This window comes from Phalacrocorax carbo, chromosome 12, assembly GCF_963921805.1.
Source record: "Phalacrocorax carbo chromosome 12, bPhaCar2.1, whole genome shotgun sequence".
NCBI classification, from domain to species: Eukaryota; Metazoa; Chordata; class Aves; order Suliformes; family Phalacrocoracidae; genus Phalacrocorax; species Phalacrocorax carbo.
In genome coordinates, this window is record NC_087524.1 from 8,875,489 (window position 1) to 8,899,931 (window position 24,443).

General features: G+C 53.7%; 3 protein-coding genes across 10 annotated transcripts in view; all 3 read left to right on the forward strand.

Annotated features, from left to right (window-relative positions):
- Positions 1-164: 164 nt before the first annotated feature.
- Positions 165-3,259, forward strand: BORCS7 (BLOC-1 related complex subunit 7). 2 transcript variants are annotated; one of them, XM_064464065.1, is made up of 5 exons: positions 165-528; positions 1,117-1,179; positions 1,645-1,688; positions 2,114-2,134; positions 2,631-3,259. In XM_064464065.1, the coding sequence occupies exons 1-5, from the start codon at positions 388-390 to the stop codon at positions 2,638-2,640; spliced, it is 279 nt and encodes a 92-aa protein (XP_064320135.1). In that variant the 5' UTR covers positions 165-387; the 3' UTR covers positions 2,641-3,259. The 2 variants fall into 2 exon arrangements, with proteins under 2 accessions (XP_064320135.1, XP_064320134.1); XM_064464064.1 differs by having other exon boundaries at positions 193-528; positions 2,606-3,259.
- Positions 3,260-4,654: 1,395 nt separating this feature from the next.
- AS3MT (arsenite methyltransferase) lies at positions 4,655-8,972 on the forward strand. 5 transcript variants are annotated; one of them, XM_064464058.1, is made up of 11 exons: positions 4,655-4,731; positions 5,033-5,101; positions 5,582-5,709; positions 5,819-5,969; positions 6,042-6,178; positions 6,477-6,546; positions 6,786-6,867; positions 6,963-7,094; positions 7,217-7,359; positions 7,740-7,874; positions 8,769-8,972. In XM_064464058.1, exons 2-11 carry the CDS (start codon positions 5,060-5,062, stop codon positions 8,865-8,867), a joined length of 1,119 nt encoding a protein of 372 aa, XP_064320128.1. In that variant the 5' UTR covers positions 4,655-4,731; positions 5,033-5,059; the 3' UTR covers positions 8,868-8,972. The 5 variants fall into 5 exon arrangements, with proteins under 5 accessions (XP_064320128.1, XP_064320127.1, XP_064320126.1 ...); XM_064464055.1 differs by having other exon boundaries at positions 4,671-5,101; positions 7,740-7,878; XM_064464054.1 differs by having other exon boundaries at positions 4,673-5,101.
- A 4,327-nt stretch (positions 8,973-13,299) lies between these two features.
- CNNM2 (cyclin and CBS domain divalent metal cation transport mediator 2) overlaps positions 13,300-24,443 on the forward strand; it is a 123,876-nt gene continuing 112,732 nt past the window's right edge. For 2 of the 3 annotated variants that reach the window (XR_010374983.1, XM_064464066.1), the window contains exon 1: positions 13,301-15,088. Coding sequence is in view for 2 of the 3 variants with exons in the window: in XM_064464066.1 (XP_064320136.1) it covers positions 13,504-15,088 (1,585 nt within the window). In the remaining variant the exon portion in view is untranslated. Of the gene's footprint in view, positions 15,089-24,443 lie in introns of all 3 variants that reach the window. The other variant, XM_064464067.1, reaches the window with a different exon arrangement.

Below are 24,443 nucleotides of genomic sequence, written 5' to 3' on the forward strand. Positions count from 1 at the left end.
ACTGGTGAGCACTTGGCAAGCACTGGTGAGCACTGGTGAGCACTGGGCAGCACTGGTGAGCACTGGTGAGCCCTGGGCAGTGCTGAGAAGCCCTGGGCCGCCCCGGTCAGCACTGGGTGGTGCTGGTCAGCACCGGTCAGCGCTAGTCAGCACTGGGCAGCACCGGTCAGGGCTGGGCAGCCCCTCGGGGTGTCCGTGCCCAGGGTGGTGTCCGAGTTTGGGGTGTCCTAGGGGAAGCCATGGGGGTACAAGAGCCCCGAGCAGAGGCGGCCCCTCCGCGGAGATCCCCCCACCCGCCCGTGGGCCCTGCGCCTTCCCAGCTCTTCTGGCCCCCGGCAGGCACCGTAGCGGCGCTCGCCGGGGCGGGGCGGGGCGCGGGCAGGTAAGATGGCGGCGGGGGCGGCGGCGGAGGCCCAGGCGCGCTTCGGGCACTCGGTGAAGGGGCTCCTGACCGAGAAGGTGACGAGCTGCGGCACGGATGTGATCGCCCTCACCAAGCAGGTGCTGAAGGGCTCCCGCAGCGCCGAGGTGAGCGGCGGGCACAGCTGGGCGGCCGACTACAGGGCCCGGCATGCAGCGCGGCAGCGAGGCCTGCGGGGAGGAGCCGGGGTCGGCGGCAGCTCCGCCCCCCACTAGTCGGGGGCGTCGGCCGGGCCGGGCGGGGTGGCCGGGGAACCGGGGCCCCGCCGGCGGCTGGGGGGCGGCGCCGGGGGGGGGCGGCCGGACCGGGGCATGCTGGGAGTTGTAGTCACGGGGAGGCGGGGTATGCTGGGAGTTGAAGTCCGGGGGGGCGGCACAGAGTGGGCACCCCCGCGGGGCTCTTGGGCCCCGAGTGCCAGCACCCCCGGCTCTGCCTGCGCACTGGCGGCGCTGGGGAGGCGGGGGGCTGCCTTTACCCCACGGCATCCCACCGGAGTGACAGACCAGAACGACGCCTCAGGCTCTCCCAAAGCCTGTGTGGGGTGGGCAGGGCACCACGGTGCTCCCGGCAAGCCTCGCACTGTGCCACCCGGTCCCCCCGGGGTGCCAGTCTTGTGTGTGAGTCTGCTGAGCAGCTGTCACAAGATTTACGGGAGACACAGACCCTCCCGGTCTGTTCTGTGCTTTCGTTTTCAGCTCCTGGGTCAGGCTGCTAGAAACATGGTGATGCAAGAAGATGCCATCCTGCACTCAGAAGATGTAAGCTGTTTATCTTCTAGAGCAGTAGCGTTTCTAGTGGGCAGGAAGAGAGGAGGGTTGTAAGAATGGGGATGCAGCAGTGTTACTGGAGCCCTGAAATGAAATACATGAGTTCGGGCAGCAGGGCTGACGACTAGAGTAATCTACTGCTTCCACAAACCCGCGTGTGCCACTGGCCTTCTGGCATCCTGCAACACAAGCCAGCCCTTAAGCTGTGCCTTCTCTGCCAGAAAGCACGAGGGACCGTAGGCTGAAACGAAGCATTTAGTTGAGAGTGCGTCTTGATGGGAGAGAAGAGGGGAGTGTGCCATTGCTGACAGACACCGGTGTGGGTGTTCTGGAGGCAGTGCGGTGGTACAGTGATGGCCGTGCTGGGGGAGCTCCCCGGGGCATTGGGACAGCTTGCTCTGTGATTCTGCTGAATTGCTCCCATCAGACACTCATTCTTTGTCTTGTTCTCCACAGAGTTTAAGGAAAATGGCCATAATAACCACTCATCTACAGTATCAGTAAGTAGGGGACACCATATTCTCTGTGGGGAGCTGAGTGGATCCCTTGATCCCTTTCCCTTCTTAAAGACTTTGCATGGAGCCTGCTCAGGCCAATCCCTCTTGCCTGGTTCCTCAAAGATGGGCTGGAGCTGGAATTTTTCAGCCCTTTCCAGCTGCACTGGTACAGCACAGGCTGTTTTGGGGTGGGAGCTGAGATTTTTGCTTCCTATTTGCCATGCACCACATCACCTGTGAAAGTGTGATGCATCTAGGGCTAGGGGAGAAGCTAGTGCCGCTGCTGTCCTCTCAGGATGTAACACAGAAAGACACCAGGGTTTTGACCTCCTGAGCCCTTGATCAAGTCCCTTTTCTTCAATATAACATGAACCCTGCTGCTGAGATTTTGTTTTTTAAATGCTCTTTTTCTCCCCTTTTTCATCTAGGCAGGAAGCAATTCAGAAGAAGTGAGTACCCAGCTGAAGGCATGCCAGGAGGACCTGGGGAGGGGGATGTGTGTGGGTTGATGGAAAGGGAAAAGTGTTGGAGTAGGGGTGGGAAACAGAGCTAAAAGGTTTTTGCAGCTGCCTGTGAAGAAGATGCTGGCCCAGCGGGATGGTGTTTCAGTACTGTGTAGAGATGAGAATTTAGGTGAAGGGATGATTTATACCAAAACTTCTATTTGTTTCGTTACCACAATAGAGCCTATGAGGTCATTTGTGACAGGAGATGAGGGTGGAGTAGAGGAGAGCTGCCTGCTTATGGGTGCACAAAATGAGGTGTGCCTTGTGGGGAACACAGAGGTGGGTTGGGGAACCCCAGGGTTTATTTTTTCTGTGGTGTCAGTGCTAGAGCTGTTCTGGTCCCTTGGGTGCAGGCAGCACAGTACAGTCTGGGGAGCGGATCTCACAGGGAACCTCTTCTTGCTTGGTCCCCAGTGTTGAGCAGTCATCAAATCTACAGGACCAGCTGAGTCACTTGCTGAAATGAAGCACGGCTGAAGGCACAAGGATATCTTGACTGGCCCTGAGGGCATCCAAGCATCCTTTCCCCTCTGGACCCCAGGGTTCAGACCTATATCTGGATGGTGCTGGATGTCAGCTGGAATATGTGTGGAGTTCGTGTTTCTGAGCATGTGGGCCCCTCTCATGTGCCCCCATCCACGTCTCTGCTCCAGAACGCTCGCCTGCTCACCTGCATCGAACTGAAAGTTACCTGAAACTTTACTCCCCCCAACAATTCCTGCATCTGCTTACTTCCCATGTAGTGTGAGGTGCTCGCTCCACACCAGCACTGCAGGTACCAGTGTCATTCAGCTAATGATCACTGGCCATGTGCTTGAGATGGTTTGCCAGCCCAGCCCATGGCATGTGATATTCTTTCTGGCCAAAGTAATGTCTTTCCTGGCTACAAGACAACTTTCCTTCCTGGAAACCTCTGCTCAGTTAGGAGCCATCTCCTGTGAAATGACGGAAGAGTGCTGGTCGTGCCTGCCTGGGACCAGCAGCTATAGAGCCAGAAGTTTCATAAAGTTGTGTCCACTCCCCCCCAACCCTGCAAGAAATGCATAAAGTAGAGCTGTGGATTTTAAATACAGGTGCTTGCAGTTTGACACTGGTCTGTATTTAGACACAGAGATGGCACAGAGTGCAGTTTATTTAAGGCATGTTAATCAGTGGGAGCTGTAAGTGCCTGGGTGGGTGAGCAAGGTACTTCAGTGTGGACAGAGATACCGGTCCCAGGCCAGAACTTCTGAAAGCGGGAATCTGGGTGCTTGCCTCTGTCACTGGTCCAGCTGGACACAGTTTGGCCAGCATCATGCTTGGAGGTTATCTTATTTTCCACTCTGCCAAAGCTTGGAACGTCATCCCATTGCCAGCCCATCTGCACTGCCTTCGGCCTTCGACTGCATTCCTCTTCCTGGGCTGCTGCTCCAGCGCTTGATGAAGCAGCCTTGGCTGTGGTGTGTGTTTGTATCTGATTGGGAAGGTATCCGAAGGCCCAGCCAGGAAGTGGGCCGGAGACCACCATGAGCCGGAGTGCTCAGCTCTGCACTGCTCTGTGTTGGAGAGCTAGTGACCAGGCTCCTGTGTGCTTCCCGGAGAAGGAGATTGCACCCAGGCTATAAATACTGTGTTCTGTTTTTGGTGAGTCACTTATCTGGAACACTTGGGGTGCACGGGAAGCACTTGTTTGCCTGAGTGTGCTTTTCATCGGCTGATAGGACAAGGCAGGCAGGGAGTGAGCACCAGGCTGCCACGTTTGTGTTGAAGTTGTGCAGCAAAGTGCTGCAGGGATTTGGCAGAGCCTCCTGGGCTAGATTTCACCATCCTCTCCAGCGCCACTGCCTGTTTGGGTTTCACCTGGTAGCACCCCATCACCTGCATCCCTGCAAAGGTGCCATCATTGGGCCCAGGGGCCATGGAGGGGTAGTTGTGCCTTTGGGGAGGGTGTCCAATCCCTGGCCTGGCAGCTGCACTTGGGGAATGAGGGTTTTTCCTGAAGTGCTGGAGAAGATGTGACTCACTTGCTGGGAATAAAAGCTGCCTTAACTGCCACCAAACTGTAGCAGAGTCTGTGCTGGGGGGAGCCTGTTTGGGCTGTGGGTCAATGCCCCCCATCATGCTGCAGTTCTGGGGACTTTGTGATGCAGTGTGTCCTTGCTGCACGTGGCTCATCCCCTCTGCCGGGTCCTGTCCTCTGCAGGGACTGGAGCAGCCCTGGGCAGTTAAACTCGGGTCTCCCTGCGTTTGGGGTGAGCAGGGACAGCGCTGCACCATGGGGGTGTGGGGAGGAAGGCAGCAGGGTGGGTCTTTGGGGTGTCTGTGGGAGGAGGCTGTGGCCGCTGGCACGGGCTGCGGGTGATGGCAGTGACGCCCCCACAGGAGCGGGGCCGGCTCCCCCGTGCTGTGCCTGGGGCTCTGGGAGGCTGCAGGGCCGTGGGCCGAGGGTCCGGGCCCCGGTGTTGGGGCGGAAGGCAGGCCAGGGGCGGCGCGGGGTGCCGGGGCGGAGCGCGGCCCTGGCGGGGCAGAGTCTGGCGGAAGCGCTGCGGCTGGAGGCACTAGGGTAGGCCAGGGCCTCTGCTGTGGGGTGCTGGGGGGCACCCCCTGGGGCCAAGAGCTCTCTGTGAAGTGGGAGGAGAAGTTTCTGGGGGCTTGTGTCTGCAGGGCAGCTTGGACTGGGGTTTTGTGGGGAGGGGGATGTTGTGAGGCTCCCCCAGGACGATCCCACTAGGCTGCGCGTTTGGGGGTCTCCCTGGGTACTGCTGGGGCAGGGGAAGGCAAAAAGAGCTCCCATATTCAGGGAAGGAGGGGGGAGTCGGGGCCTTCAGGAGTGCCTGGTGCAGTGCCGATTGCTGTGGCGTCGGGTGCTGGCCCCGCGTTCCCGTTGCAATGGCAGCCCCCTGCGGAGAGCAGATCCACCGGGAGGTGCAGGTGAGGGGCGTGGGGGGGGGGGGTCTGGGGGGGGGCCGAGCCCCGGCCGCACCGGGACGCCTGCTGCGGTCAGAGGACAGAGCTCGTTTCGGGGCCTGGGTAAAATCGCTCGGCACAGTTGGCTGCTTTGCTCCTGTTTCCCGCAGGAACAGAGGGGCTGAGCAAAGCTGCATTTCCCTGCCCTCATTCCCTGCGCCTCTCTTGGCCAGGGAAGTGGCAGCCGCAGCCTGCAAAGTTCCTGCAAATGACAGTGAAATCCCCTACTGTGCAAACACGTCTGCGCATGCAAGCAAGGGCAGCAGGGGAGGATGGGGGCAAAGTGATGCTTGATGTTAGCCTAATTTTAAGCTGGGTGCAAATCAGAGCACCAGTGCCAGAGGACACCAAGGACGCATACAAGATGAGTGTAGGCATGGTGTGTGGGGAGCTCCCAAGGTTTAGCTTGCCGTAGTTCAGTGGCCTCTCTCCTTCCCATATCAGGATTACTATGGCAAAGTGCTGCAGAAGTCAGAGGACCTGAAAACCAACGCTTGTGTCACCTCAGCCAGGCCCCTTCCCAAGGCAGTTAGAGATGCTCTGGAGCGTATCCATGAGGAGGTGGTGGCCAGGTAAATCCCCAGGTCTCCCCTCTGCTGCTGCCTCCCTGTGGGCTGCAGCACCCTGGACCCCCTGTGCCACGGGGACACCTCTGCCTGGCTCAGCTCGGCATCTCCCTAGGTACTATGGCTGCGGTCTGGTGATCCCTGAGTGCCTGGCGTCATGCCAGATCCTGGACCTGGGCAGCGGCAGCGGCAGAGACTGCTACCTGCTGAGCCAGCTGGTCGGGGAGCAGGGCCATGTCACTGGGATAGACATGACCGAGGGCCAGGTACAGCAAGCATCTGGTAACTCCCCTTATCCCCCCAGCATCCTCTCGCCATCATTCCATTCCTCCTCCCAGGTCGAGGTGGCGAAGAAGCACATTGCCTACCACATGGACAAGTTTGGCTACCAAAAGCCAAATGTGGAGTTCCTTCATGGTTACATGGAGAAGCTGGGTGATGCTGGCCTGGCAGATGAGAGCTATGATATTATCATGTAGGTACCATGCAGGGCTCTGCTATCCCCGGTCCTGCTGCCACCAGTGGCCACAGGCTTGGGTTCAGGTCTGCATCCCACCAGGTTGCTCGCTTCAGGAACGCACATTAGGAAAGGGAAAATCCTGAGAGGGTGGGCTAGAGCTTGGGAATATGGAAACTGCCCTTCTCACGGTCAAATCAGCATCTCCAAATCCTGCATGAAGTGATGGGACGTGCAGCAGCTGGTGGCTGCACAGCAGCCGGTGGTGCTGTGCGTGTGAGAGGGTGCAAATGAGCCTCAGTCTCCTCCTCCCCAGATCCAACTGTGTGATCAACCTCTCTCCCGACAAGAGGGCCGTGCTGCAGGAGGTCTACCGCGTGCTGAAGGTAACGCCAGGGCCAGCGCCCACAGCGGGAGCAGAGCAGTGTTGGGGTGGCCCTGCTCTTGGGGTGCCACTGGGATGCAGCAAATGGGGTCCAGCAAGGTGGGGATGCGGGATGGGTCCGGGGGAGGGTACCTCTGCAGAGAGTCCCAAGCAGGGTAGCATTAGGGGGTGCCCAGTTCTCCCTGTCCCTTTTATCCTGTTGCTTCTTGGGGTCTCCCTGCACTCCTCGCTGCCTTCCAGCCCGGGGGAGAGATGTACTTCAGCGATGTCTACGCCAGCCAGCGCCTGAACGAGGCCGTCCGGAAGCACAGGGTGCTGTGGGGTGCGTAGGGCTCCAGGGTGGTGACGGCATGGGATGGGTGGGGTGGGAGGACTGGACATTTGCCTCCATCACCCATGCCTATGGTCTTGTCCCAGGGGAATGCCTGGCGGGAGCCCTGTACTGGAGAGATCTGTACAGCATCGCTGAGGAGGTGGGGTTCAGCCCCCCATGCCTGGTCACCGCCAGCCCCATCACCATTGGTAACAAGGAGCTGGAGGACATTGTTGGTGAGGGTCTGACCAGGGAGCGCTGGCTCCAGCTAGCCCTGGGGAGCTGTGCTGGGATCCTGGGCTTTGCCGGTTCCCAGCCCGGTTGCTCACTGCCCAACCCACCAACCTCTTCCTTGCAGGCGACTGCCGCTTTGTCTCTGCAACCTTCCGACTGTTCAAGGTGCCGGGTAGCAGCCGGGCGAGGCCGAGCCAAGTCATCTACAACGGTGGGATCGTGGGACACGAGCGAGAGCTGCTGTTTGACGCCAACTTCACCTTCAAGGTGTCCTGGTCTGTAGGGCGGGGGATTGGGCAGAGCTGAGGAAGCAGTGCTGCTCAGCAGCGTCCTCTGTGATTTTGGGGGTAAGCTTTGGTAGTGGGGGTGGTGGGTGCGAGCAGAGGGGCTGTATAAACCAGGGGAGCTGCAAACAGGGAAGGGAAAGAGAGCCAGACCCATGCATTGCATTGGGGTGGAGGTGGGAGCAGGACATCCGTGGTGGCTTCACAAGGGGGTTTGGAGCCAGCTGCTTGGTCACTGTGGGCCTTTCGCAAGGTTTTGGGTCAGGCTGTGCCCCTGCTTTTGCTCCCCTGCCCATCATCTGACTGGGTGGCTGGGGTCACGTATCCTGGGCTCCAGCCCTGTGACCACCCCTCTGTCCCCAGGAAGGAGAGGTGGTGGATGTGGATGCCGAGATGGCCGCGATCTTGCAGAGCTCTAGGTTTGCGGAGGAGTTCCTCATCCGAGACAGTGGGGCCAACACTGCCACACCGCAGGGCTGCTGTCGCAAGGAAGTGAAGGCTGGTAGCCAGTAGCTCCATGACTGGTTTCAGGGATGGGAACACGTGTGTCCCGTGCCATCAGAGTTGCCCTCGGGTATCAGAGGGGCTCCGGCATGACGCCAAGAGACCTGAGTCCTTCTGGGCCAGGCAGGAGCCCATGGGGCACTGAGGGTGGCGCTTGGTGCCTGAGTTTGGGCAACTGCACCCCAGCGCAGGTTGTAGTCCTCCGAAGGTGGGGTCTGCTGTAACCACCAAGTGTGAGAGGCCCTTGACCCCCCAAGATGTCCATGGGGGCTGCTGAGGCTGGCGGCTGGACCTGCTTGATGTCTCCCAGTGGGAGATATCCTTCCTCCAAGAGACGGATGGGGAGAGCCTGCCCCAGGGAGGTGATGGGCCATCCCCACGGCTCCTTCCTCCCCTTCGCTCTCCCAGCGCCTCCCAGCTGCTGATATGAGCTTGGCCCTGGCTGCCAGCCCTGACCCCAAAGCACAAAGCAACTCTATCTGCTGGAAGCCTCTCTTCTCCTCCCCTTGGTGGTCCTTCCAGCCTGCAGATGGGCCAGGAGAGGCCTGGAAGTGGGGGTCATTGGTACACGAGGGAGATAATGCCCTGCAGCTGCGTGTCCCTGAAACACAACCTTGTACTTGGGGAGGGGGAGACATTCTTGGGTCCCTGTCCAAGCAGGAGGCATTTCTCAGATAATAGCAAAGCTGATGTCCCAGAAAAGTTCTTGGCGTCCTCTTCGTGGCATGGAAAAGTAGCTGGACTGACCTGGGGCTGCCCCCATGTTAGCTATCGTAGGGGTCTGCTTGGGACACCCCACTAGCAGGGAGCCAGTGATGGGGACATGCTGCTTTTCCCTCTTGTTCCCCTCTGGCCTGATCCTGCCCCTGGTTGTTCTCTGCCCTCCAGGAGAAGATCTGTGACCCCTTCCAGCTGCTGGAGCTGCTGGCGGCCCCAGGTTCTGCCTGCCGTCCCAGTGGCACCTGTGGCCCCCCGGGGTGCTGCTGAGCAGCGAGTGATGTCCCCGCACCGGCAGATGCCAGTGGGGCAGGAGGATGTGGCCCCAGCAGCATGCAGCTTCCACCGGAGAGCAAATAAATGACTGAGCTTGAAGGCTGTGTGATCGCAAATGGGACCCATGGGGCTCGTGGAGTGCTGTGCTTCCCTGTCGGGTGGTGAGGCAAATTTGTGTCCAGCTGCGGTGAGGACAGGCAGCCATCCCGTGGATCCCCTCACTATGGGGCTGGCAGCCTGAGGCAGGCTGAGCCATATGGCTCAGACACGCAAGCAGGGACGGTTTATTTGGGAAAGCACTGTAGGTCCCTGTGCATGGGATGGCAGGTCTGGTGTGGTTTGGCAGCAGCTCTGTGCTGATGTTGAGCCCATGGAGCAGATGGAGACATTTGCAGAAGGGAGCTTGGAAAAGCAGGGTGCGAAAGGAGGCCCTGGTGCTGTGCAGGGCCTGACCCTGTGGCATGCACCCCTGTGCATGAGCCTGGCTCCCATGTGAGGTCTTTGGGAGCCCACAGCCCAGATGCAAATGCCTCTGAGCAGTAAAAGACTCATCTTTTTTTAGTTCTCTTGATCTCCCCATGCTAACACTCCACATGCAGGGACCCATGAGCATTCAACAGGCAAATTCCATGCAAGCTCCTAGCAGTGGACTGAGTGGCTCAAATAAGCCTGCTGCAAATGATCATCTCCCTGGGATGGTGGGCGAGAAGGACTGGTCACCTCCTGGGGCTCAGCCGGGCCTGCCTTTCCATGAAGAGCTTAACATGGCATATGGGGTGCAGAGGGATGTCCCTGTTACTTGCATTCAGAACGGGGGATGCCCCAAGCGCAGCTCCCCATGCCCTGTCCCGCTTGCAGCCCTACAGCCCCTTCCAGGAGATGGGGATTTCTTTCCCTTCCCTACTGCATCGCAAATGAGGTTTATATTCTACCCCGGGCTCCATCTAGTGGGAAAGCCCCAAGTCCCCTGCAAACATCATGCCTGCAGAGTTTTTGCAGGGAAATTGCAGCGATTCTGGAAAGCCAGAAACCTGGCCAGCTGTGTCCCGCAGCAGGCGAGGAGCAGGGAGTGAGAGCTTCAAAGCTGCGGTGGGCGGTGATGGGCTGTGCTCCTGCTGCCCCATCCGAACCCCACAAGCCCCAGCCGGCAGAGGCTGTTTGGGAAAGGTTGGGGGCTGCTGAACAGCAGTGGCGCCTGAGCCTTTGGGTGAGCAGCTGAGCTTAGAAATGAGGGACTGTTTCCACTCCTCCTCATACACTGATTTTCCAGGAGGGACCAAATTTCCCCTCTGCCATTTAAACATCACCTTGCTGTGACGGGGGAAGATGAAGAGCGAAAAATAAAATATTTGGGTTCAAAAAGAAACATGGGCAAGTGGCAAGGATGCTCTGGAGTAGCAGTAGCAGTGGCTGATGAGGGTCCAGCTGGTAAGGAGGCATTTCCAGAACATCTGGAATGAAAAGCATGAGCAGTCAGGTAACACCCGACTGATGCACAGAGACAGGGACTCCAGAAACAGGCATGAAAGGGCCGCGATGTTCAATAGCTGTTCTTGTTCTCTGTTGGAAATGAAGCTGCAGAACACCATGTCTTGGGTAACATGGCTAGAAAAGGCAGTTTACCATCTGTTTTCAAGGAGATGTGAGACGGTTTCTCCTCATAGGTGAAGCTTTCAAATCCCTGGTAAATGTAGCTCCCAGAAAGAGCTGTTCGACGACAAAGAGCGCTCACTGGGCCTCTGGTGTTAACTCCTGACAAAATTTGGGCCATTAAAAAAAATGAGGGTAGTAAAAATAATTCCAAGATTTTGAAGGATGTCCAAGTGGCCCAGACTGCTTCACCTGCCCTCTGCTATCAGCTAAATAAGGGAGCAATTGATTCACAATTTAGAGATTAAACATACAAATATTGGCCATAAATATGGTTTCCTGGCAAGTCGCCTTGCCAGCCTGTCCTTTTGGCTTTGGATGAGACTATGAGTCTGACCTACTGGGCATAGAAAAATTTGTAAGTTGTTGGGTTTAGAGCTATATCATGATTAAAAAGGAGTAATCCTCGGTGTTATCTGGAGCCGACAGGGCATGCATTAACTGGCTTCAGGTATGGCTCCCTGGCAGACCGGACCTGGGGGTGTGGCTGTGACCCAGCAGGCAAGAGGAGCTCTGAAATTGTGTGGAAGGACCTCACTGATGGGACCTCGGGAAGCAGCTGCTGGAAACACAACCAAGATGCTATTTAATCCCCCTTCCACACCGCACACAGCTCTTCCGTGATTACTTACAAAGACTTTTCCCAAACAGCCCATGCCAGGAGGTTTGTGGCAATTAGCTCCTGCTATCAAAGAGAGCCTTCCCAGCATGAACGGAAGAGCAGATGGGGCAGGGGGTGCGACCTGCAAACCCCTTAATTAAAAAGGCATGAGTCCTTGCTGCAGCCTTTCAGCTTGCCTGGGGAGAGGCGCCCACAGCGAAGTCTCCCTTTTTGCGTGCGTATGGAAAAGGCTGCAGCTAAATGCCACTGTGTTTGCATCGTGCTTTTTTCCCCCCAAATTCTCAGCATTTTGGTGAGGAAGCAGCTGAGAGGACCTTTCCTCGCTCTTGACTTTGATTTTAAGCATTAGAGTAGGGGTCCTCAGAAGGGTGTGGATGTGGGGGTGTCTGGTCTGCCTGGCTTTACTTATGCATGCACAGCCTTGGGGTTTTCAGTCCCCCAAGACATGAAAAGAGGAGGTCCTGCAGCCCCATCCTGTGTGAGGAACCCCAAAACAATCTGTCCAACACCCCAGTCTGGGTGTTTTGGTGATTGTAGAGATGGGCCAAATCCCCTTCTCCCAGTGTGAGGCTCTGCAGTATCAGTGCCCTCCCTTTGCGGGCAGGGAGGATGCTGTGAGGGCAGGACAATCCATAAGTTGTGGTGCTCTGATTCACCCTGAGATGGAAGGGAAGTGATTCCTGACCCCCTGCTCACTGTGGTTTGCAGTGAGTCACTGTGGCTCAGGGGCACCTCTTCCCTTCCTGGAGGAGCACACCTGCAGAACTGCTCCAGGGTGAGCTGAATGAGGCTTGGGACCAAGAAGAATTTGTGCCTATGCCCCCAGAGCACTGCACTCTTCTCCCCTGCCATATTGGATTGTCCCGTGCAAGACTCTACTCTTCCACTTCCAAGCACTTAAATGGAGGGGAGGCTGTTTTACCACCTCCAAAGGGTCATCCTGAACCCAAAATACAGTCTCAGCTGCTGTGAGCCGTACTGGATGCTCCCATGGCTGTTCGTCTCTGGCCACCTGGGATGCCAAACTGCGTCCTGCGCTGTGTGTTGCTTATTGCTGATGGAAAGAGGAGTGATGATGGCTGGACCACGGGGCACTTATTGCCCCAGCTGGGATTGTGGCACAGCAGCCGAGGCCTCGGGAAGAGCCTGGGTCTTGGGCGGTGGGACATAAGCACAGACTGAAATTACAGGTCTTTATCCGATCGGGGCCCGTCAGCCCTCCGTGCACCCACACAGTAAGGGCGAGCTGAGAGGAGCGAAGCGCCTGGGGAGGCTCCGAAGGGCCCTGGTGGGAGCTCCAAGCTCAGCCCCACTCACACCAAGCCTCAGCACCCCGTTCGTCTGATTTGCCGAGGCTGGCGGTGCCCCGGGTGCCTGAGCAAAAGCCGGTGGTGAGAGCGCCTGTGTTTAAGATTTTAACGTTTAATATTTAATTTCGCTCGCAGGAACGACAAAGCCAAGGGACTGTGGGGCGCGGTGCGGGTTGCCGGCGGTGCGGGGGGTGCCCGGTGGTTCGGAGGGTACCCGGCGGGGCGGAGGGTGCCCGGGGCAGGCCCGAGGAGCCCACCGCCCCGCTGCCGGTGGAAGCGCGCAGGCGGGAGGGCGCGGGGATGCGCCTCGCCGGGCTGCGCCGCGCGGGGCCGCCAGGGGGCGCTGCGCGACAGCCGACGGGTGCGGCGGGGCCGAGGGGACGCGGGAGGACGGACGCGGGGCGGCGCACCGGGACCGCTGAGGGGGGGCGGGGAGAGCGGCACGGCCGGGCAGTGGCCGCCGGGGCAAGCGGTCTCGTCCGTCCGTCCGTCCGTCCGTCCGTCCTTCTGTCCCGTCCACGGCGCGGAGGCTCGCGAGCCGCCCCGCCGAGCGCCGCACGCGCTGTCCCCGTCCCTCCGGCCGCACCGCACCCCCATTGGTCGCGCCCCTTCGAAGCTCCGCCCCGCCATCCCCGAGCCCCGCCGCCATTGGCCGCGACCATGCGGCAGGCCCCGCCCCCGCCCGCCTGGCGTACACACCGGAGTCACGCGCCCCCCGGGCCGGGGAGGCGGTGGCGAGCGGCGGGGCGGGGCCGCGCCGCCATTGGCGGCGGGACGGGCGCTGATTGGTGGGGAGCGGCGCCGGGCCCGCCCCCGCGAGGCGGGCGGGGCGGGGCTGGGGGGGCAGCGGCTTGAGGCGGCGCTCGGCTCGGCCCGGCTCGGCAGTCGCCGCCTGTCGGGTCTTGCGGGCAGCTGTGCCCGCCGCCTCGCCCGCCGCCGCCGCGCCGCGCCCGCCTCCGCCGCCACCGCCGCCGCCGGGTGAGCCGGGGCACGCCGCAGGCGCCGCGCGGCGATGCGGGGCCGCGGCGGCGCTGAGCCCTGACTAAAGATGGCCGCGCTGCCCGGTGGGAACATGGCGGGGGGCGGCCGGGGGGCGCGGGTGCTGCTGCTGCTGCTGCTGCTGCTCGGCGGCTGCATGGGCCGGCGGCCCCCGGGTGCCGCCGCCGCCGCCGCGCCGTCCGCCGCTGTCGTCCCCGCTTCGGCGGCGGAGGAGACGGTGATCATCGGCCTGCGGCTGGAGGACACGGACGACGTCTCCTTCATGGAGGGGGGCGCGCTGCGGGTGAGCGAGCGGACGCGGGTGAAGCTGCGGGTCTACGGGCAGAACATCAACAACGAGACCTGGTCGCGCATCGCCTTCACGGAGCACGAGCGGCGGCGGGGCGGGCGAGCGGCGGCGGGGGCGGCGGGGCGCGGCGGCGGGGGCGGCGGCGGGGCGGCGGGCGGCGGCGGCGGCGGCGTCGCCCCGCAGCGCTGCGGCATCCGCACCTCGGACATCATCATCCTGCCGCACATCGTGCTCAACCGCCGCACCTCCGGCATCATCGAGATCGAGATCAAGCCCCTGCGCAAGACGGAGAAGAGCAAGTCCTACTACCTGTGCACCTCCGTCTCGGCCCCCGCCGCCGCCGCCCTGGGGCCCGGGGCCACCGGGGGGCTGGCGGGCGCCGAGGGGCCGGCCGGGCCCCCGCCCTGGGGTGAGACCACCTGGATCTACCACGATGGCGAGGACACCAAGATGATAGTGGGCGAGGAGAAGAAGTTCTTGCTTCCCTTCTGGTTGCAGGTCATCTTCATCTCGCTCCTTCTCTGCCTCTCGGGCATGTTCAGTGGCCTCAACCTGGGCCTCATGGCCCTGGACCCCATGGAGCTGCGCATTGTGCAGAACTGTGGTACGGACAAAGAGAAGAACTATGCCAAGCGCATTGAGCCCGTGCGGCGCCAGGGCAACTACCTGCTCTGCTCTCTCCTACTGGGCAATGTCCTGGTCAACACCACGCTTACCATCCTGCTGGATGACATTGCGGGCTCCGGGCTGGTGGCTGTGGTGGTCTCCACCATCGGTATCGTCATCTTCGGCGAGATCGTGCCGCAGGCCATTTGCTCTCGGCACGGCCTGGCCGTGGGCGCCAACACCATCTTCCTCACTAAGTTTTTCATGATGATGACCTTCCCGGCCTCCTATCCCGTCAGCAAGTTGCTGGACTGTGTCCTGGGCCAGGAGATCGGCACGGTCTATAACCGTGAGAAGTTGTTGGAGATGCTGCGGGTCACCGACCCTTATAATGATCTAGTCAAGGAGGAGCTCAACATTATCCAAGGGGCCCTGGAGCTGCGCACCAAGACGGTGGAGGATGTGATGACTCCCCTCCGAGACTGCTTCATGATTGCTGCTGAGGCTGTGCTTGACTTCAACACTATGTCCGAGATCATGGAGAGCGGTTATACCCGCATCCCTGTTTTTGAGGGCGACCGCTCCAACATCGTGGACCTGCTCTTCGTTAAGGACCTGGCTTTTGTGGACCCTGATGACTGCACTCCGCTCAAGACCATCACCCGCTTCTACAACCACCCTCTGCACTTCGTCTTCAACGACACCAAGCTCGATGCCATGCTGGAGGAGTTCAAGAAAGGTGGGCTTGTGCCTGTGGCGGGGGTGTGGGGGTGCCACTCCGTGGCAGTGAGCCTCTGCCTTCCTACAGTGAGCTGGCCCAGGAGGCGAGGGAGCTCTGCAGAGAGGAGGTCTTCTCGGGTTCCTGCTTGCAGAGGGGTTTGGGAAGGTGCATTCGGGATAAAGAGCGGCCTGTGTTTAGGCATCTGCCAGATCTGCCCATTCCCTGGGCCAGAAAGCTGATATGCGGCTGGTATGTGCCCCCGGCCTCTTTTCCCCACTGCACTGGGATGTGTGTGTGGGCATGGTGCCAAGCAAGGTTGTTTTCTTTCTTGCTTTTTCCACTCATCTGTCCATTATAGTGAGAACCGCTGACAGGAATCCACGTCTGTTACTTGGCTGTGTCTTCTGTGTGCTTTTTCAGCTGGCCTGACAGTGAAGAGCGGGTGGGCTGCTCGGGTAGGTCACCCGTATCTTTCAGGCTTAGTGTGTGCACACGTGCTGAGATAAACAAGGCGTTCTAGCTCCATTCATAGGCTCAGCTGGCCGACCTCATCTCTGTGCTCGTGTTTCAGTTATTTTGATTGACTCTTTGATCTTGTAACTCATAAATAGTTTCAGCATCTTAAAATATATTCTAAAGCACCTGTTGGTGCTGCACATCAGAGTTACAGGTCTTTTTCCCTAGGCTTCTCTCTGCCCCCAGGACCACAGGCTCAGCAAAAGTGCGAGCCTTTCTACCTCTCCGGTGTCGCATGTGTATTAGTTGCATCAGAATGGGATCGAGGCTTTCCGGCCCTGTCTTAATTGTAGGAGGTGTTGACCTGACAAAAGCCTCTTCATTCTTATTAGAAGCTTTTGCTTATGAGAAAAGAAAAAACTTTTTTTTGTTTTCCTTTTTAAACCTGATGCTCTCTGCATGCCGAATGATAATAATGCTGCATGGCCTGTGCAGAAAAGTGCTTTCAGAGAAATAGTTAAGTGAAATTTCAAACAGATTGGATGTGTGGACTCCTGTGCTTGAAAACTGAAGGCAGTTGCAGTGCCGCGGAGCTGTTCATAGCTGGGGAGATCTGATCAAAGTACTGCTGAGCAGCTCAGTCCCTGGGAGATGATCTGGCTGAAAGAGGAGATCTTTACAGCACTGACCCCACAGTTAGGCTAACGGAGAATATTTGAGTTCACCTTTTATCAACTGCAAAAGTTACCTTGAAAAGAACTTTGTAAATTGGTGAATGGTCTTTCTAGGTAATAAATTTAAATTGCCACTTAAATTTCAGGTGCTGTTTTATCCATATGCTGAGCTTTGACAGCATGGCATTTGATATCTTTCTTCCTGCTTAACTCAGTTTTGGGGATTTGGAGGGTTACCCCACTGGTTTTCTCATCTTTATTTCATCCTCACAGATAGAGGGTGAACATAATCCTGCTTTTTACTCACCAGTGCAGCAGTAGTTTCCTTCATCTCTTTCTGCCTCTGCATGGTGATGGGGAAATCTTACTTGGGTTCGGAGCTGTTGAAGGAGAGATGAGGGAGGGCCTTCCTGGGCTGTGATTTCTGCACTGCGGGATCTGCAGCTTGGATCTGGGAAACTCAGTTACGTCAATTAACTGCTGGCTGGTTAAGATGGATTTTGCTGCATGTGCAGATGTAGGGTTCTTCTCTTCTCCCACCCCTGTTATTTGGACTCCCAAAAGCATGATGGGGCTCTTAACCTCTAGCGAGGCTTGTGTTTTTTTCTAGTTTTGTTTATAGCAATGTGTCTGAAGAAATTAATATTATGTTGATTGCTTTATTTCCCCTGTCTTAAAGAGATGAAATGCACTCTTGTGTGTTAACGTAGGAGTCTTTTTATTTCATATCTGGGAGAATTAGGTGCACATTTTAATCCTGCAAGTGTGGCTAAGCCAAATATGCCTCCTTACAGTTTCTGAAACTTGTGGTTAAAATAGGCTTCTTAAATTCTCCTGGATGGCTGGGAAGGTGCAAGACCAGCGATCGCTTTCCCTGGTAGCCAGAGGGCTTCCCTGGCCTGCACTAGAAAACGTCCCAGTAGCACAAGTTTAGGGTGGCTTCCTAACGTATGTTTGCTCCTGAGATTGCTGCATCCTGGAATAGTCTCTGTAGTTGTGAATTAATTCAGAGTGGTTTAATCATCCTTAAATGTTTACTCCAGAATAGCTCTGTTGGTTGGTCTGTTTTGACAAGCCCTGGTGTTAGGACCAGCTCTGTCCTAACTGGTTTCTCTTTAAAAAGTGCAGATACGGTGGAAATAAATGGCTTCCTTTGTGTCCTTTGAAATGAATGTAAATAACTGATAGCTTGCTTGATCTGGCATAGTGCAGTGTCTTTTGCAAGAGTACTTCAAACTTTTTTTTTTCTTCAGAGCAACCTTGCCAAATTCCCGTGAGAATGTACAAATTAAGGGTGAGAATCAAATTGCATGTTAGTCTCTGGTAGAGTGTTGAAAATAAATAAGCTTACAGTTTTTAATCATTCCCTTCCCACCACATTGACTTTCTGCCACAGTAGGCTTGTTTCAAACTCCTCTGTGTGTGCGTGTGTGTGTATATATATGTATATTCTCTGCGCCCCCAGTCCCTACTACCACCATTTGGTGCAATGGGCAGCTTGTGTGGTAGTGCTGTCAGTTGAATACTTTAATCAGTTTAAGGAGAGGGGCTTGTTTGCTTTTTTTTTTAAGAAGTTTAGTAATTAGCTGGGTAGGTAGGGTACTGAAGCTCACTTTTTGGGCAGGAGCAAAACATACTTAACCTAAACACAGAATGAAGGCTTAGGAGGATGAGATTAAAAGCCAAGCATGGCAGGACATACGTCCTTATGCTGTTATAGAAGATGAAATGGATAGTTCTGTACTTGTTTTGGTGCTTAGGCTGAACAGCTAGAGGATTTGGTGGTGGGCCTATTAATGTTCTTTGCCCACAATTGCAAAATAAGTATCTGTTTCACTTCTATGCTGCCAGGCAGGAAACTTAAAATTAAGAAAGAGCTGCAGCACATTACTACTTCTGTGTTGCTCTAATCTCTTAAAGTGTGAATAAACATGATATCTGAAGCAGTCTGCAAAAAAGCTTCTCTTCTAAAAAGCATTGTTTACTTACAGATAAATAGCTTTTGAAAGAGGGGCAATTTTCTGTTCCCTTTGACAGACCTTAAACCTCTATCAGCACTGGCAAATCTGTTTGCCAACAAATTGAGCAGACTGAGTGTTTAACTTATTTAAATTTCATCATTCAAATTTAATGCAAGGAAATATAAGATACCCTTTTTACTGGTCTAGGAAATGGCCTGCCTGACTTTGTTCGGCGCAAAGAGAAATCCTATTTGAATAAGTCCACTCCCAGCTGATCTGATGCTGGCCATTGCTGTGAAGGGGAGCAAGACCTTACCTGTTCCAGGATGGATTTATATCCCGGCTCCTAAGCTGCAGCAGGGAGTGAATGAGCAACAGAGTCATCTTTGGAAAGAATCTAGTGAACTGTCTTCACAGGTCCACTGGTTATTTTTCTTGTTGACAAGTGTGGGGACTTGCCTTTTTTTTTTTCTTTTTTTTTCCCCTTTTTGACAGTTTTCTTAGGTCTCTCTGCTCAAACGCTCTCTGGCACTTGGTCTTGGTGTTTTTCACAGGCAGATCTCTGCATGTGTGATCCTAAGTCCAAAGCGTTCTATTTCTAGCTCCCTGCCTGCCAGAGCGACAAGAATTCAGCTTGAAAAGCCTCATGTTGTAATACTAATATTTTAAGATTGGCCCACTTTCTACAAGGCATTGTACGGCTGCTTTCCTTGTGGCCTGATGGCTTCGGAGGGCAGCAGTTTCTCAATCAGAGTCCTCCTTATCTGGGGACTTTGAGTCATATGTTTTGATCTTATTTTTATCTGTCTCCACTATTATACTAAAGATCAGAGTTAACAGCCTGTTACAAAGAAGTCATAGTTACTGTGCAGCAGTTCTGAGCTCTTGTTTTCTGAATCACATGGCAGCCTTGAGACAATTACTAGATTCCTTACTAAAATCATTGCCAACTGGACCTTAAAAGATTTTTGTTTCCTAAAAACCTTATCAGATTTAACTTGATGATCTTCTCTTCATGCTCTGTTGGTCTTGTGTTCTTTGTTTTTAATAGTGTATATGTTTGGTGGCTATATTTAGTGTGGACATAGGATGTGGGAAAAAACTGTTCATTTATCTTATAGTTCCTTACTGCCCCCCTCCCCCAAGAAAACTAAGCCCCAGCAATCTGAAACCGAAAACCCTTACTTTTGAGGGAGCAGAGAAGAATACCTAGACCTAATTACTCTTCTTTTGAGCACATAGATCCTCTTTTTGGAAGCAGGTAAGACAGCAAGTGATTCGTAGCCCAGGGACCCAAAGTTCTGCATTACTGTTGCTAGTCTCAGTTTTTTTTCCACTGTTATTAGGTCACTTACCTTTCTCATACAGCTCTAACCCAGACTTGTAGGTTGCTTCTTTCCTGGTCCCTTTCAGGTTTTATGGGTTCCCATCCTGCTGAATCTGAGTCCAGACTTCTGATGAATAACCTTTATTTAATGTGAATGCGTTCTTTCTAGTTCATCTAACAAGTTGTCTGTCTCCTGAGCCATTTTTTGTGTGTAAGCCTGTGACTGCAGCATTACGAGAAACTGGAAGAAACTACATAAATCCCTCCTGGGATTATCAAAGGCATGTAAAACTCCTTCTTGGAAAACAATATAATTTTCAAGGCTGCTTAGCTAACAAAAGACACCTCCTCTGATCCTTTCGGGGAAATTCATAAACAGGGAAGAGTGAGAAGGAGACTTTTTTGTGTGAAGAGAGTAGGGGAGTGGTAGGTTGGGAGGGAATTTGCCACCAAGATACAGAAGACTTAGCGTGATATGCCTGCAGATTTGTTCCCTGAACAAAAATTGCATGTGGGGGTTGCCTCATGACAAACCGTTTCTTGGCTGTCTGACAGCGTAGCACCCGCAGGTACTGCGCTGCCAAGAGGTTTGCTGGCCTTGCAGAGCTCCTGGGGGATGTGTGCTCGTTCCACTGGAGAGGAGCGGATGTGGGTTACTGCAGGCAGCCCTCCTGCTGGTACACTGAGGAGGGGGAGCGTCAAGGGGAATGCATTGGAGAACAGCACCAGCTCTTCCTGGGCTCCCTGCCGTGAAGCTTTTTTAGGGACCAGGAGAAGAAGAGACACTGCTGGAGAGCAGCAGTGCTTCTTCACCCTGGCCTTGGTGAGGAGCCCAGCTGGAGGCTCTGTTCTGCTTTCTTTTCAGAAAGAACCATGTGGTTCAGGTGGTTGGCAGAGAGAGGAGTAAGTGAATTAAATGGCTTGAGCAGTAGAGGTTTGAATCTGATGCTTGTTTTGGGTATGATTCCTGGACTGCGTTTTAACCAATTGCTAGCAACTCTTGTCATTCAACAAAGACAAGAAGTTGCCTTTTCCTCCCCTCAGTTTGCTAAGTTAGCAAATGCTTTCCTGCACTGAAGCTGATGGGAGTGAATTCCACCACAAGTGAACCGCTTCTGCTTTCTCTGTGTCTGTAAAGGTTATCTGTAATAGGCATAGATGTAAACTTTAGGTCAGTCTGTGCAGCCAGCAGCATTTCATGGCCAGTTTTGGGGTAGAATAGAGAGAAGAGGCAGAATGTCAACCCTGAGCAAATTCAGTAGTGCAGGAAAATGATCAGGTAGTATTGCAGTATTTTTCCAGGGCTGAGATTTTTTTTCAGTTTTGGTATTTGTCTGCCAGCATGAAGTTCTGAGGAGTGGATCATGTTCTCGGTGGACTTCAGTGGACTTGAAGGGTGTAAGAACAATGACAGTGAATCCTCTGCAGTAGTATGTGTCTGATGATGGCTGTGGCTGCTTAGAGAAAGTATTAGCAAAGAACAAATTTGTTTTGTTCCCCACAGAAGCTTACTGATCTGATTAGTCTGTGATTCAAGAAGTTCTGGAACTAAAGATACTGTCTTTCTTAAATAGCCCTAGATGCTTATTTCTTTCTGCAGGTGTGTCGAATCATAGAATCATTAAGGTTGGAAAAGACCTCTAGGATAATCGAGTCCAACCGTCAACCCAACAATACCATGTCTCCTAAACCATGCCCTGAAGTGCCATGTCTACACCTTTGTCAGCTCTTGGACATAGACAAGCAGCAATAGTGAGTTATCTCCTGTCAGTAGCTTTGTAGTGCTAGTGGCAGAAAGAGGTGGATCTCCAGGTTGTGTTTCTGACTGAGACTTCTATATGAAGCCATCCAAAGGTAGCTTTTGTTTTGACAGGCTTTGATAGCACTCTAACTGGTAGTTGAGGAAATGAGGGAGCTAGTTGCCTCACACTTCAAAAATGTTACAAGCCCCAGTCCCCTCCCTTTATTGAAGGAATCATTATAGTGACTGGGGGTGTTGCAGGGTTACTGGGTTACTTAGCTTGGAGCATCAATGCCGTTAAACTGGTGACAAGATCTACTTGTCATCTTGGTGTAGACTAGTGTCAGATTTTGTCTTGCTCACTTGGAGGGCAGACATTCTAGTGCACAATAACTAAGACCTGGAGAATTTGAAATCTCACTACCTCACCTCTTCTAAACACTTTGCAATGTGTGCTTAATATTAAGAGTCCTAAGTCAGTTTTACAGCTGCTTTGGCACTGTCAAGTAGGCCTAGAATGAAAAGAGTGGCAGTCCCTCCAAATTTCACTAATGGAACTTGTAAAACTAGCCCTCAACACAAGAGTACTCCAGTACTCTGAACCATACCCTGGTGAGCATGACCTGGCACTCTTGTTAATTTGACAAGGTCCTGAAATACAGCCTACCAGCGACAAATAGGAGAGTAAATACTTGATGCTAATGAGCTACAGCCAGTGGTACATGGCTAACAGTCCCAGATCAGGTGGCTGATCCAGCCTGGCTCCGGCCAAGGTCACCGAGTCATTTCAGGACTATCTAGTGATGGGTTTTTGTTTCACTTCTCAACAGTATATAATCATAGAAAAAGAGATGCATAAATCTGTCATTTAACTTCTGCTGGGATCCACCTTTTCCCGTGGCCTAGAAATCAGCATGGCCCAATATTTGCTGGCAGAAGCAGCTATGCTGGGAATAAACTAGGGCTAAGTTTTATGGCATACAAACCATCTGTGAGAAGGGTATGAAAAGTAAAGCTGGTTAAGGAACAATCGGGAAGAGATGACCTAGCCAACTCAGTGTAGGTCTTCTTACAGAGAGGTAGGTGTAGGGAAGAGAAAGGGATGGCCTGGAATAGGTGAGTTGAGAAGCCCCTTGGTGTTTTAAATGGCTTCTTGTACAACATGGAGTAATGAAGTTCTGATTCTTCAAAACATTGTTATGAGTTGAGGCAGAGAAACTAAGGTCTACTAAAAGATTTCCCATAGCTTCTTTAAAAAACAAAACAAAACAAAAAAAAAACCCCACAAAATCCCCCACTATTATTATGACTCCAGGACATGCAGCTGTATTGTGCCTTTCACAAAGTGGACTTGGAGGAGACATGCCACTAATTGACCCTCCAACTTGAAACATAAAATTGCAATATCAGAAGGAAAGATGGCAGAGAAATCCGTCGTGCTTGGAGAGGAACTGGATATTCTTCTGAACATGTGCAGGATGTGCTTAACACAGTGGCCAGCTCAGCCATTCCTGGTCCCCAGTAACAGAGACTTTTGATTCTTTCCAAACTTGTCTCCACTAACTCTTTCCTTTTTATGTCCTCCTCTATTCAAAAGTGCTGTCTTCCCTGTTTATGGCTTGCTCTGTAGTAGCTTTCCACTCTGGAGGGTCATGAGTAGGGGCCCTTGGAGACTTTCAAGCCATGGTTCTTGTGTTTTGTGTTAAAATTGCTGGGGAGCCTTCCAGAATTTTGGCAGGCAACCAGTTTTCACTGAAGAGAAGAAGGGCTTTCAGGATTTGCCACACTTCTGTGTTGTCCATGGGACATCATATGGGCTGTCTGCCTTTGACTGTGTTTAGTACACAACCTGTAAATTCAAGGGATGTTTCTTTGGGTTGGCTGGCATGTTGGAAATTAGGATTCTTCCATGGGTGTTTGTGGTTATTTTTGTGATTTAAAGACATGAGTCCGTCTTGCTCGTTACCTCCTGGTGATGATATCTGCTTGAAAGGACTAGTGAAAGAATACTAGAAAAGCAACTTGTCTTGTAACCAACTTGTCTTAAAATACCCAAGCCCTAGAGTGAACAGGAACCTCAAAGCTAAGAAAGCTTGTGTGAATGGTACTTGTGTGTTGTCTTTTTGTATTGAAGCATTTTGCTTGTAAATTGTTGAGTATAATAATTTCAGTGTTTAAATATGAAGCAACAGCCCTTCTCATCAAGGAATTGTACTTTGAAAGGCAGAGTTAAGTGTGATGCCTGTCAATCTGGTAACTGAAACCTGATGATTATTGAGGCCTCAAGAGTTATAAGTTAATGCGATTCTGCTGCAGTTACTAATTAACTAAGCAAGAGTTTTGCTCCAGCCAAAGGAGCTGGGGCCAGAAGATGAGCACATACATTTAGTACAAAAGATCTGTATAGTTTTGTTTTCTGTAATGCTTTCCGTTGGGATTGCACCATTCTTTTGCTGGCAGATCTAAAAGGATCTGCTTTTCAAATGAGAGTGGTGTTGTAACATTGTTCTCTGCAGGGCGGACGATGCCATCAAGACCGGGCTCCTACTTGCTTGAGGTTCTCTCCCACAGCAAGTGTGAATGAAATGTGGAGGGTTTTTTTTATAGTGAATTTTTGGTGGTGGTGTAATCTCTTAGAGTGGTATGATGGAGCTATCCATGACTGTTAATCTTTGTGGAGGTAAACAGGGCTTTATTTTTCCCTACTTGTCCATGGTAATGAGGGAAACAAAGTGCTGACTCTGCCTTAGTTGGATACTCTGCTGCCAGGAAACAATTTTAAGAAGGATCTTGCCATTTCTGGTTTCCTTCCAGTATTCCAACTCCTGCTTTCAGAAGATTGTCCTGCCTGCCCTTTGCACTGGGGGGTTCAAAGTGCACGCCTTGGTTGAAAGTGAGCCTGCAGGACCACTTTCCATGCAACAGTTATGTGAGGACAAGGATGATCAGTTGCCCACTTTTATTGCTTGTGAATTGCTTGTCAGCAATTCCTAGACTCTTACAAAATAAAAAAAGGAAGAAAATCTGCTGGTGTGAACTTGTTCTTGACAAAAATTTATAACCTGGCATCGAAAGTAGGTGTGGCTATGGGTTTTAGGCAAGCTGCAGGCTCAGTTCCTCCTATCTAGCCTGGGACATCTTTCCATTGGAAGCAAGTACAGCTCTTACAGTTACAATTCCCATGCACAGCAAGTGCTGACAGGGGCCTTCAGCT

What these genes read in the sequence shown, in the direction of transcription:
- BORCS7 (XM_064464064.1), top strand. Translation starts at nt 388, where the DNA reads ATGGCGGCGGGGGCGGCGGCGGAGGCCCAGGCGCGCTTCGGGCACTCG. An exon ending in CCATCCTGCACTCAGAAGAT is followed by an intron (nt 1,180 to 1,644) that starts GTAAGCTGTTTA and finishes TGTTCTCCACAG; the next exon opens with AGTTTAAGGAAAATGGCCAT. An exon ending in CAGGAAGCAATTCAGAAGAA is followed by an intron (nt 2,135 to 2,605) that starts GTGAGTACCCAG and finishes CTTGGTCCCCAG; the next exon opens with TGTTGAGCAGTCATCAAATC.
- AS3MT (XM_064464058.1), top strand. Translation starts at nt 5,060, where the DNA reads ATGGCAGCCCCCTGCGGAGAGCAGATCCACCGGGAGGTGCAG. An exon ending in AGGTCTACCGCGTGCTGAAG is followed by an intron (nt 6,547 to 6,785) that starts GTAACGCCAGGG and finishes GCTGCCTTCCAG; the next exon opens with CCCGGGGGAGAGATGTACTT. An exon ending in GAAGCACAGGGTGCTGTGGG is followed by an intron (nt 6,868 to 6,962) that starts GTGCGTAGGGCT and finishes GTCTTGTCCCAG; the next exon opens with GGGAATGCCTGGCGGGAGCC.